Source organism: Pipistrellus hanaki (assembly GCF_964339955.1).
Source record: "Pipistrellus hanaki genome assembly, chromosome: 6".
Lineage (NCBI taxonomy): Eukaryota > Metazoa > Chordata > Mammalia > Chiroptera > Vespertilionidae > Pipistrellus > Pipistrellus hanaki.
This window is the reverse complement of record NC_140508.1, coordinates 83,225,409-83,238,097: the sequence shown is the minus strand read 5'-3', so window position 1 is coordinate 83,238,097 and position 12,689 is coordinate 83,225,409. Positions and strand designations below refer to the sequence as shown.

At 45.7% G+C, this 12,689-nt stretch overlaps 1 protein-coding gene across 4 annotated transcripts in view; it reads left to right on the top strand.

Annotated features, from left to right (window-relative positions):
• The window catches only part of ZHX3 (zinc fingers and homeoboxes 3), a 280,813-nt gene that overhangs the window by 89,503 nt on the left and 178,621 nt on the right, over nucleotides 1–12,689 (top strand). For all 4 annotated transcript variants that reach the window (XM_084887538.1, XM_084887539.1, XM_084887537.1 and 1 more), the window contains exon 3: nucleotides 8,599–11,602. In XM_084887538.1, coding sequence (XP_084743664.1) covers nucleotides 8,743–11,602 — 2,860 coding nt within the window. In that variant the 5' untranslated portion in view covers nucleotides 8,599–8,742. The remainder of the gene's footprint in view (nucleotides 1–8,598; nucleotides 11,603–12,689) is intronic.

Sequence of the window (12,689 nt, the reverse complement as noted above, 5' to 3'; positions counted from 1 at the left end):
CCACAGTTTTTTAATCCACTCATCTGCTGATGGGCACTTGGACTGTTTCCAAATCTTAGCTACTGTAAATTGATGTGTCTTTCTCACATCAATGTTTCTCTCTCTCTCTTTCTCTTCCTCCCTTCAACTCTCTCTAAAAAATTAATGGAGAGAATATCCTAGGGTGAGGACTAACAAGAAAACAAAGCAAAACAGAAAAAAAAAAAACACCAAAAAAAATAAATAAAATAAAATAAAAACACAAGAAACCCGACCGGCCACCTCCTGCACATCCCCTGCCGGGGATTGAGCCCACAACCCAGGCATGTGCCCTGAGGGGGATCTAACCTGCAGCTCCCTGGTGCATGACCAACTGAGCCACACCAGCCAGGGCCAACTAGTTCTTTTAAATGAGTGGATTTTTTAATCCACTCATCTGCTGATGGGCACTTGGACTGTTTCCAAATCTTAGCTACTGCTGCTTTGAACTTAAGGATGCATATATCCTTTCTGATTGGTGTTTCTATTTCTTGGGATATATTTCTAGAAGTGGGGTCAAATGGGAGTTCCATTTTTAGTTTTTTGAGGAAACTCCATACTGTTCTCCAAGTGGCTGCACCAGTCTGCATTCCCAACAGCAGTCTAGCACTGACTCTTGATTAGTAATTCTCAGCCTATTTTTTTGAGCAATACACAGCAGAGTTTTGACATAGAAACACAATGTTGACATTCCTCCCAGTCATGCTCACACAGAATTTGCTGCAAGAAAAACATTATAATAATAATTCATAGTTATAACTCATAGAAAAGAGGCTGCTGCTGGCTCTACATAGACATAAGCAAGCTAGCTGAGCCTATTTTCACCACTTCTGTTCAACATACTACTGGAAGTCTTAGAGCAATTGCTGGAGAAAAAGAAAGGGGAAGAGCTGTGGTGGTAGCTACACTGGCCTTGTGTGTCTCTAGCTGCTAGAGGAAGATGAGGCTGAAGATTGGGTTCAGCTTATGTAGTTTTCTGGTGGTGGGAAGCTTCCTGGGGGTATTGGTCCCTGATCTTTCATATCCCCATGGCTGGATAACCCTCGCCTGTTGAGCAGGATGAGGATGCAAGTATTGGCATTATGATGGAAACCTGCTCACTTCCAGTGTTGTCATTGTCTTTTATAATGAAGGATGGTCAGCCTTCAAGAGAACAGTCCACAGTGTAATTAAAACGTCTCTGAGAAAATATTTAACAGAAATTGTGTTAATTCGATTATTTAAGCAATAAAAAAAAAACCAAAAAAACCCAAACATTTAAAAGAACTAGTTGGCCCTGGCTGGTGTGGCTCAGTTGGTCATGCACCAGGGAGCTGCAGGTTAGATCCCCCTCAGGGCACATGCCTGGGTTGTGGGCTCAATCCCCGGCAGGGGATGTGCAGGAGGTGGCCGGTCGGGTTTCTTGTGTTTTTATTTTATTTTATTTATTTTTTTTGGTGTTTTTTTTTTTTCTGTTTTGCTTTGTTTTCTTGTTAGTCCTCACCCTAGGATATTCTCTCCATTAATTTTTTAGAGAGAGTTGAAGGGAGGAAGAGAAAGAGAGAGAGAGAAACATTGATGTGAGAAAGACACATCAATTGGTTGCCTCTCACATGTGCCCAGATGGGGCCTGGGGATTGAACCTGCAATGCAGATAAGTGCCCTTGACTGGGAATCAAACCCACCACCCCTCAGTATGCGGGCCAGTGCTCTAATCACTGAGAAATACAGCCAGGGCTTACATTTCTGTTTTTCTCCATCTCCGTTCCTCTCTTTAAAAATCAATAAACAGCCGGGACCGGTTTGGCTCAATGGATAGAGCGTCGGCTTGGGGACTGAAGGGTCCCGGGTTCGATTCCGGTCAAGGGCATGTACCTTGGTTGCGGGCATATCCCCAGTAGGGGGTGTGCAAGAGGCAGCTGATCGATGACTCTCTATCATCGATGTTTCTAACTCTTTATCTCTCTCCCTTCCTCTCTGTATAAAATCAATAAAAAAATATATTTAAAAAAAATCAAAAAAAAAATCAATAAACATTTAAAAAGAAAAATTTTTAAAGAAAAACTAAATGACTATGTTAAGCTGTGGTCTGACCTATTAAAGATATTTTGAAATCAGAGAAGAGAAGGTTTAAATCAAGAACGAAGTATTGGTCCCCAGAAGGCTAAATTGGACAGGTTTTAATATACCTAGTTAACTGTTATGCACCACTTGCAGATCCCATTTCTAAGGACAGAACCATTTATACTGTGCCGATTACAGATATCATAAATGGTAACACATGAAATTATACCCCAAGGGGTGATGATGAAGCTGGGTGTGCCTAGGAGCATGGGATTGGAGTATGCTCTGGAAATAGGTGCCTCTGACCCTTCAAGGTAAGAGAATGAGACAAAAACTGAACCACATATTTATGACCCAGGCCCCCATATTTGAGGTGAGAAAACTTTGAGATCTCATACAAAATATAGCAGTGTGGTGGTGGTGCACATTACTGTTTGTCCTTTGTTCTTATGTGGGGCATATCTACCATCTTGAAGGCTAGCAAGGGAATCCTCTGCTCACTTACGTTAGGTCTTCTGCAACTCTGAAGAATTATGTTAGAGTTGTAGAGGTTTGGTGGAATGAGTATAAAGACTACTGCTGTGCTAGTCATCCTGTATCAAAAGGTGTTAGCATATGGGGATGTCTCTGAGCTGAAAAGTTTCAAGAAGATTACAACGCAAAAGTTTTAAATGGTTCCTGGGAGAAATTGCTTATGATATCACCTTACACTACCCTTTGCCACCCAAACGTGTTGACTGAGAAACATCAGAGGCTGGGAAATGTTTGCTGCATTAGCTAGCATGGGAAAAACAAATGGAGGCTTGTTGAACTAGGACCCTGCCTCTGGAGAGGAGGGAACCAGCTTCTCCAAATCAGCAAAGCTAATCAGCTCATGCAGTATGACTAGTATTTGACAGAGGGGCCTAAAGGGTCAAAAATTATGGTTACACACTGTAATCTAAATGAGTTTAAGGAATGGCAGAACTCCAGGACCTGCACAGATTCACTCCCATCCTTTCAGGAATGTGCTTATACTGCTCTGACATCTTCCATCCTGTTCCCCTACAATTGTGCCTCCAGTCAAATGACTCAGAAGTGGGAAATGAATAACATCCAGAATGCTTAGAAAGAATAAAACGAAAATTTTTTAATAACCTGCCTACTGACACATGCAATTCCACAGGATTGAAAACTGCTGTAGCTATTGATTCTGTTCGGCTCCACGCCCAGCACCTCCTGATTAGTTTGAAGGATGTTGATAAAGTGTGACTTTACAATAACATTGTCATCTGCAGTTACTGTTGACAAACCAAACTGCTTTTACCTTAACCTTTGTAGATGTTTACATCTTCTTTTTTTTTGTTTTAAGTGATGTTGGAAATTTGTGCACTTAGCTCTGTTTAGAACAGAGTTAAAAGCATCATTGTCTTCTTTGGGATTTCACTCAGGGGTCTAACAGGTAGTTTGGTGTGTTTTTTAAACACTTGAAAAAAGGTCAGAGTAATCAGATTTTCACATATAACTTGGTGATTATCAACTTATTGTGAAGAAAACTTGCTTGGATTTAAACATTTATTAAGACAGTATAGAAAAAACAATTATTGCAAGTGGTCAATTAGACTTTAATTTCTAAATTGTCTTTTATTATCCAAAATATTAAAATTATATGTTGAGTAGGGGTGGGGAATAACATGAGGGCAGAATAGCAAGAAAATTAAGCATTTTTGATCCTGTAATTTATAATACCATGACAATGAAAGGAATTGAAAACTCCTGCCAGAGGGAAATGTTTTTAATTAAAGCTTAAAGAATCAAAGGAAAAATACCTATATTTGTTTAAAAGAAAAGCCCACAAATTTGTTTCCTTTCAGCTTAATTCTTATATTTGGAGAATCCATTAAATATCTTAAACAGAATTTTATTTATAATTTGAATTGTTAGTTTGTATTTTGCTGCTGATCTATGATCAACCATTTTAACTTTCATTCATCTTCAGGGATGTTTAAAAAGGAATCTATAATAATAAAAGCATAGTATGCTAATTAGACCAGACAGCTGAATGACCTTACCGACATCCTTCCGGGCGAACTTCTGGACGAAGCTGGGGCTGTGAGGGCCAAAGCAGTCCTTACTCATAACTCATAACTGTAAACCTACTTTTGCCAACCTTGTATTACAAAAGTACAGTGATAAAAACTATATGATACACACCTGGCTGGTGTGGCTCATTGGTTGAGGGTCACTGTAGGAACCAGGAGGTCATGGTTCAATTCCCAGTCAGGGCACATGCCTTGATTGCAGGCTTGATTCCCAGTGGCATCCAGTCAATGATTCTCTCTCATCATTAATATTTCTGTCCCACTCTCTTCTTCTCTGAAATAAAAAAGTATATATTTTAAAAAAAAACACAAAAAAACCTGTATGACCCTGGCATAAAGATTTCCATAGACAAATGAAACAGAATTGAGTCCAATGAATTCTTTCATATATAGTCAAATGATCTTCAACAAGGCTGCCAAGGCTACACAAAGGAGAAACCACAGTAGCTTCAATAAATAGTGCTGGAAAACTGTATATCCACATACAAAAGAATGAGGTTGGACCGTTACCTTACACCATATACAAAAATTAACTCAAAGACCTAAACTAGTGATTTTCAACCTTTTTTATCTCATGGCACATGTAAACTAATTACTAAAATTATGTGGCACTAACAGAAATATATGTTTTGCCTCACAAAAAAATAGGTATAATATTGATTCATTCACTCCAGTTGACTATTGTTGTGTTGGCATTTTTGTGTGTGTGTGTGTGTGTGTGACAATCTAAGAAAAGAGATCAGTGCCCCTGACTAAATAGTCAAGTACTGCACACCAGTGTGCCATGTTATACCATTTAAAAATCACTGACCTATACTCTGGTTTCTCTTCAGATCGTACAAATCTTTCGCCTTTTACTAAAAATCACTGACCTAAACATAAGACTTGGAACTATAAAACTGCTAAAAGAACAACAAAAACAACAAAAAACAGGGCAAAGGCTTCATGACATTGGTTTGCCAATGATTTATTGGATTTAACAACAACAAAAAAAAAAACAACAAAAAAAAACCCTCAAAAATAAACAAGTGGGACTAAATCAAACTTAAAAACTTTACATCAAAGAAACTAAACATCAGAGTGCAAAGGCCATACTGTTTTCTATAGAAGCAATACAATGTTACATTTCCATCAACAATGACAAGGGTTCCAATTTTTCTACATCTTCAACAACTCTTGATATTTTCTGTTATTTATTTACTAGAGGCCTGGTGTATGAAAATTCATGCACTGGAGGGGTAGTCCCTAAGCCCGGCCTGTCCCTGTCACAGTTCGGGAGCCCTCAGGGGCAGGAGGTGACCCAGCAATCGGGAAGGTGATGCACACCTCTGCTGCTGCCACTGCCGGCAGCGCAAGCCTCAGCTGGCCCTGGTCACCTGAGCAGCCACCATCTGAGGCTTGTCTGCGCCTTGGTCAGGCTCTGGGCGGCTGGGCAGCTGCCATCCGAGGCTTGCCTGCGCCTTTGAGCCGGCCCTGGGCTGCTGGGGGGTTGAGAGGACTGGGGGACTCCGGAGGCAGGCATGTAGGGTGGGCCCGGCCTTGCTGTGTGCCTGCTGCTCCAGTGGGGCTTAGGGGACAGTGCGCCATCATCTTTGAGGGCAGGGCAGTCAATTAGCATGTTCCCCCCTTATTGGCTGTGAGTACAGCCATCTTTGAGGACAGGGCAGTCAATTAGCATATTCCCTCCTTATTGGCTGTGGGCGCTGCCATCTTTGCGATGGTGTGAGGATCAATTGGCATATTTCCTCTTTATAAGATAGGATCTGTTTTGGATTTTTTTGCCATCCTAAGGGTATGAAGTGATATCTCATTGTGATACTGACTTACATTTCCCTAATGACTAATGATGTTGAACACTTTCTTTTTAAACAACTTTGGCCCTTCCTGGGGACACCCCCAATAGCAGCCTCTAGATCTGGGCTGCTTCACTGCTGCCTGGATGGCCATGGAGCTCCCAGCTCTACCAGTCATCACTGTTGAGCACTTTTTAAAGTATTTACTGGCCATTTGTTTATATTTTTTAGAGAAATGTCTTTCAAATCCTTTACCTATTTTTTAATTGGGTATTTTGTTTTTTATTGTTGAGTTGTCAGAGTTCTTTATTCTGGATACAAGCCCCTTATCAGATACATGATTTGCAAATATTTTCTCTGATTTTGCAAGTTGTCTTTCTCTTTCTTGATGCTGACCTTGGAGGCCTAAAAGTTTTTAATTTTAAGACTAATTTATCTGTTTTTTATTACATCTTTTGTGCTTTCAAATATTCTATTTGATGTCTTCTATGATTTGCTCACTGGAAACATAAATGTGTTGTTCTTAGTTTCCTGATTTGGAATTATAAAGCACATGATTGAAAATGTTAGTCAATAATATATAGAGGAATTCAGAAATGTTGATACTCACTGAGCTGGTAAGCCCATTTCTGTGAACTCATCCTTAAGAAATCATTTAGTAGAATAATACATCCTATATATCCAGAGGTCATTTCACTGTCACCTGTGAGCAAGGGATGCTGGAAACCTGTTCAATAGCAGAGGAGTATGAATTAAGTCTATAGTGGTACATTATTAAGCAGCTATTGAATGTTATAATTATGAAGCTTATTTAATGAAAATGTTTATGATGTCATGTTCAGTGGAAAAAAAACAATGTGCCCAAGATGATTAAAAATATGTGTGAGCCCTAGCTGGTTTTACTCAGTGGATAGAGCCTTGGCCTGTGGACTGAAGGTCCTGGGTTCAATTCCAGTCAAGGACACATACCGGTACATACCTCAGTTGCAGGCTTGATCTCTGGCCCTGTTCAGGGACCATGCCGGAGGCAACCAACCAATGTTTCTCTCTGTCTCTCCTTTTCCCTTCCACTCTCTCTAAAGACAATTTGTGTGAAATATTTGCAATAAAAAATGTGTGAAATATTTGCATTAGATGGAAGAATATGCAAAATTACAGGTGGTTTTGTTTTCTTAAATTTTATTTAATACTGATATTTTATTTTTACAATTAAAAATTAAGTATAGAAGATATGTTCATGATATTTCAAATTGGTCGGGAAATGGTGACAGGAGATTAGATCCTGGGTGTATGTTTATCCTTCCCACACTAACTATTTTTTAATGGTAATTATTTTTTATTATGATAATTAGCATTAGACTTACAAACAGAAAAAGTTTGCTGTGTTTATTCACTAAGAATATGAATAAAGATATTTTACGTTTCTTTACACTTTTATATCAAATCCAAACACTAATGATAACATTATTTTGGTATTAAAATTATTTTAATCATTATTAATATTATCATTTGCTAAAAGAAAGATAATGATGATTATAGTGATATTATGTTAATGATAGGAATCACAGAAACGCTTTCTCATTTCAAGAAAGAATTATTATAGTAGCCTGGCCAGTGTGGCTCAGTTAGTTGGAGCTTCATTCTGTACACTAAAAGGTCAGGGCACATACCCAGGCAACTAATTGATGTTTCACTCTCACATCGATGTTTCTCTGTCTTTCCTTCTCCTTTCTTCTCTCTCTAAAATCAATAAAAGCATGTCCTCAGTGGAGACTTAAAAAAAAAAAGTTATAATAATTATTTACATGTAAATAAATCAGTCACCCAGCTTTTGAAATAAATTTCAAATGGATCAAAGATTTAAGAGTTTGTATTTTTAAGGAAGGCACTGAAAGAAATAAAAATGAAATCAGCACAATACAATGTCATGTGCAGTTTGTGCACCCAAGGTGAGGCCACACTGTAAGTGGCTGCGCCAGAGAGAGCATGTGTAGCTGGCGGGGCCGCAGACTGGGTCTGTGGACCCCCTGACCCTGTGGCTTTGGCTCCGCAGTGGTCTGGGGTACAGCAGTGATGGTGAGGTGCTCCCTCTCCTGCAGCCTGGAGGGTGTGTGACAGGCGGCAGGCAGGGAAAGGGCACAGAGCGAGGCCCGGCTCCAGCACCCCCGCCCGCTGACTTGGCCTTGGCCTGGCTTGGGCGAGGCAGAGGCGTCATCTTGTTCTCATATGTGGGAAGGCTATGAAAAGAAAGCCCTGCTTGGCCCAAACATTTAAACAAGAACTACACTAGGATCTTTTGTTCTCACTCAGACGTGGTCAGAATGAATTTGGAGGTTCAAGAGAGGATTAGTTCATTGTTGTCGTTTTTGTTTTTGAATCTGAGTTACTTAACGCATGGAGGCAGAGGGAAATACAAAACAGAAACACATGTCTGAAGTCTGTCAAGTGGGATGGGAACATCTCCAGGTCATTCTTCAGGGCACCGTATTGTTAGCATTTGGGGGGCTCCTGACTCCAAGTTGACATCCAAGCTGCTGCGGAACTTCCTGCCGCTGTCCCCGAGTGGCAGCGCGATAGAAGCCAAGCAGTGGAGTGTGTCTGAGCATCGGAGAAACACAGCAGAGCTTCGGAGATCTTAATCATGTTTTTTTCTTCCTCCTCAGGTTTAATAGGGAAAACTTGCTTTCTGCAAACTGAAAAAGCTACCTTTGGAAACCCTCTGGCCCTCATGCAGCAGTTGGAACTTGCACTGTGAGGCTTTTGACAGGACAAGCTGCCCCCAAGCCATCACCCGGAGCGGCTTCGCCATGGCCAGCAAGCGGAAATCCACCACCCCGTGCATGATCCCCGTGAAGACCGTGGTGCTGCAGGACGCCGGTGCAGAGGCCCAGCCCGCCGAGGCTCTGCCCGAAGGCCCCCCGCCGGACCTGCCCCCAGAGGCGCCTGCCCCCAGCAGCGAGGTCGCCCAGGCCTCCAGCAGCACCGACAGCGCTGCGCTGGCCAACGGGCATCCGAGCACTGTGGATGGCTATTTGTATTCTTGTAAATACTGTGATTTCAGATCCCAGGACATAACCCAGTTTGTGGGACACATGAACTCCGAGCACACAGACTTTAATATAGACCCGACCTTTGTATGCAACGAGTGCAGCTTTCTGGCAAAAACTCCTGAGGCGCTTTCTCTGCACAATGCCAAGTGCCACCTGGGGGAAGCCAGCTTTCGGTGGAATGTGGCCAAGCCAGACAATCATGTGATCGTGGAGCAGAGCGTCCCCGAGAGCACCAGCGCTCCTGACCCGCTGGGCGAGCCCAGCGCCGACGGGACCGATGGACAAGCCGAAATCATCATCACCAAAACTCCAATCATGAAGATAATGAAAGGCAAAGCTGAAGCCAAAAAAATCCATACGCTCAAGGAAAACGCCCCCAGTCAACCTGCCGGTGACACCTTACCGAACCCGCCAGCTGGGGAGACAGACGCGAAGGAAGCGGACCACTCCTCTGTCAATGGGGCGGTTCCCGTCAGCCAGGCACCCACCAACCCGGCCAAGCCTCCCCACACGACCAACGGGCCCCTGCTGGGGACCGTGCCGGTTCTGCCGGCGGGGATCGCACAGTTCCTCTCTCTCCAGCAGCAGCCCCCAGCACATGCCCACCCCCACCCCCACCCCCACCAGCCACTGCCCACCTCCAAGTCCCTCCCCAAAGTGATGATCCCCTTGAGCAGCATTCCAACGTACAATGCGGCCATGGACTCCAACAGCTTCCTGAAGAACTCTTTCCACAAGTTCCCCTACCCAACCAAAGCCGAGCTCTGCTACTTGACCGTGGTTACCAAGTATCCGGAAGAGCAGCTCAAGATCTGGTTCACAGCCCAGCGGCTGAAGCAAGGCATCAGCTGGTCCCCCGAGGAGATCGAGGATGCCCGGAAAAAGATGTTCAACACGGTCATCCAGTCCGTCCCGCAGCCCACAATCACCGTTCTGAATACTCCTCTGGTGGCCAACGCTGGCAACGTCCAGCATCTCATCCAGGCCGCCCTCCCGGGCCATGTTGTGGGGCAGCCAGAGGGAGCGGCGGGGGGCCTTCTGGTCACTCAGCCGCTGCTGGCCAATGGGTTGCAGGCACCGAGCGCGTCTCTCCCTCTGGCAGTGACGTCCATCCCCAAGCAGCCAGCGGTGGCGCCCATTAACACCGTGTGTTCCAACACAGCGTCAGCGGTGAAGGTGGTCAATGCAGCTCAGTCGTTGCTCACAGCGTGCCCGAGCATCACTTCCCAAGCCTTCCTTGACGCCAGCATCTACAAAAACAAGAAATCTCACGAACAGCTGTCAGCTCTGAAAGGCAGCTTCTGTCGGAACCAGTTCCCGGGACAGAGCGAAGTCGAGCATCTGACCAAAGTGACCGGCCTGAGTACCAGGGAGGTGAGGAAGTGGTTCAGTGACCGGAGGTACCACTGCCGGAACCTGAAGGGCTCCCGCATCATGATGCCCGGGGACCCCAGCTCCATCCTCATTGACTCTGTGCCGGAGGTGCCCTTCGCCCCAGTGTCCAAGGCCCCCGAGGTGACCTGCATCCCCACGGCAGCCATCCTGGCCACCCACCCTTCCGCCAAACGACAGTCCTGGCACCAGACCCCTGACTTCACACCAACCAAATACAAGGAGCGCGCCCCCGAGCAGCTCCGCGCCCTGGAGAGCAGTTTTGCACAAAACCCGCTTCCTCTGGACGAGGAGCTGGACCGCCTGAGGACCGAAACCAAAATGACCCGAAGGGAGATCGACAGCTGGTTCTCTGAGCGACGGAGGAAGGTGAGCACCGAGGAGACCGCCAGGGCCGATGGGAGCGCCTGTCAGGAGGAGGAGGAGGCCGCCGGGGAGGAGGGGGGAGCGGAGGCTGCGGCCGGGGACCTGAGGGTCCCTGGGGAGAATGGCTCCCCAGATGTGCCCAGCACCCACACCTTGTTTGAACGCAAAGTCAGCCCCATCAAGATCAACCTGAAGAACCTGCGGGTCACCGAGGCCAGCGGCAAGGGCGAGCTGCCCGGGCTGGGCGCCTGCGACCCTGACGACGACCCGTCCGCCAAGCCGGCCCTGCAGCCGCCCGGCAAGGTGAGCTGCAAAAAGACGGCCCAGCAGCGGCACCTGCTGCGCCAGCTCTTCGTGCAGACGCAGTGGCCCAGCACCCAGGACTACGACTCCATCATGGTGCAGACGGGCCTGCCCCGGCCGGAGGTGGTGCGCTGGTTCGGGGACAGCAGGTACGCCCTCAAGAACGGCCAGCTCAAGTGGTACGAGGACTACAAGCGGGGCAACTTCCCCCCAGGGCTGCTGGTCATCACCCCCGGCAACCGGGAGCTGCTGCAGGACTACTACGTGACGCACAAGACGCTGTACGAGGAGGACCTGCCGGGCCTCTGCGAGAAGACCCAGATGAGCTCCCAGCAGGTCAAGCAGTGGTTCGCGGAGAAAATGGGCGAGGAGACCCGGGCCGTGGCGGACACCGGCAGCGAGGACCAGGGCCCCGGCGAGCCTGCAGCTGTGCACAAGGGGCTGGGCGACACCTGCTCAGAGGTGTCCGAAAACAGTGAGTCGTGGGAGCCCACTGCCCCTGAGGCCAGCTCGGAGCCCTGTGACATACCAAGTCCCCAGGCTGGTCGTCAGCTGGGTAAGGAGCCCGTAGGTGCCATGGCCGTCCTCCTGGGTGTGGGGAGCGGCACCCATGGGCGGGCACTGGGTTTACTGCGTGGGAACATGTGCTGTTTCAGAGGCTGCCGGCTGCTTTGGGGTAACTGGCATAAGAAGATCAGGGGTGGAGAGTTGTTTATTTCATGTTTCTTAAAAACTTGTGCAGGGCAGGCACATAGTGAGCCTATAAGGTCCACACTTTTCCAGCCATTTCTCAGCAGTAGGAGAACAGGTCAGAACGTCACCGGGGTCAGGCAGAACCCAAACCACTGGGTAGGAGAGAGCAATAGGGCTTTTGAGGAAATTCAACTCAAATTGGTAAACAAAAAGAGAGTCTTTAATTATCCTTAGAGCCGAGACCGGTTTGGCTCAAAGGATAGAGCGTCGGCTTGGAGACTGAAGGATCCCGGGTTCGATTCCGGTCAAGGGTATGTACCTTGGTTGCGGGCATATCCCCAGTGGGGGGTGTGCAAGAGGCAGCTGATCGATGACTCTCTCATTGATGTTTCTAACTCTCTATCTCTCTCCCTTCCTCTCTGCACAAAATCAATAAAAATATTTTTTTTAAATTGTTAATTATCCTTAGATACACGTCTAAGTTTTTTAATAATGAAAATCCTGTAATTTGCTCTTTAATTGTTCCTGATGTGGAAGTAATGGAAAATCATTCCCTCTTAGACATATATGGAATCAAATGGTGGGTCGTGTATTAGTACTTGACAGGAAATTCTGCAAGAGTATTTTATTTAAGACAGATTTCTTTTAAAAATACATATTTTATTGATTTCAAAGAGGAAGGGAGAGGGAGGGAGGGAGGGAAACATCAATGATGAGAGAGAATCATTGACTGGCTGCTTCCTGCACAGCCCCTACTGGGGATCAAGCCCACAACCCGGGCATGTGCCCTGCCTGGGAATCAAACCTCGACCTCCTGGTTCATAGTTGATGCTCAACCACTGAGCATGCTGGCCAGGTGAGAAGTTAAGTAATTTTTTAAAATATATTTTATTAATTTTTTACAGAAAGGATGGGAAAGGGATAGAGAGTTAGAAACATTGATGAGAGAA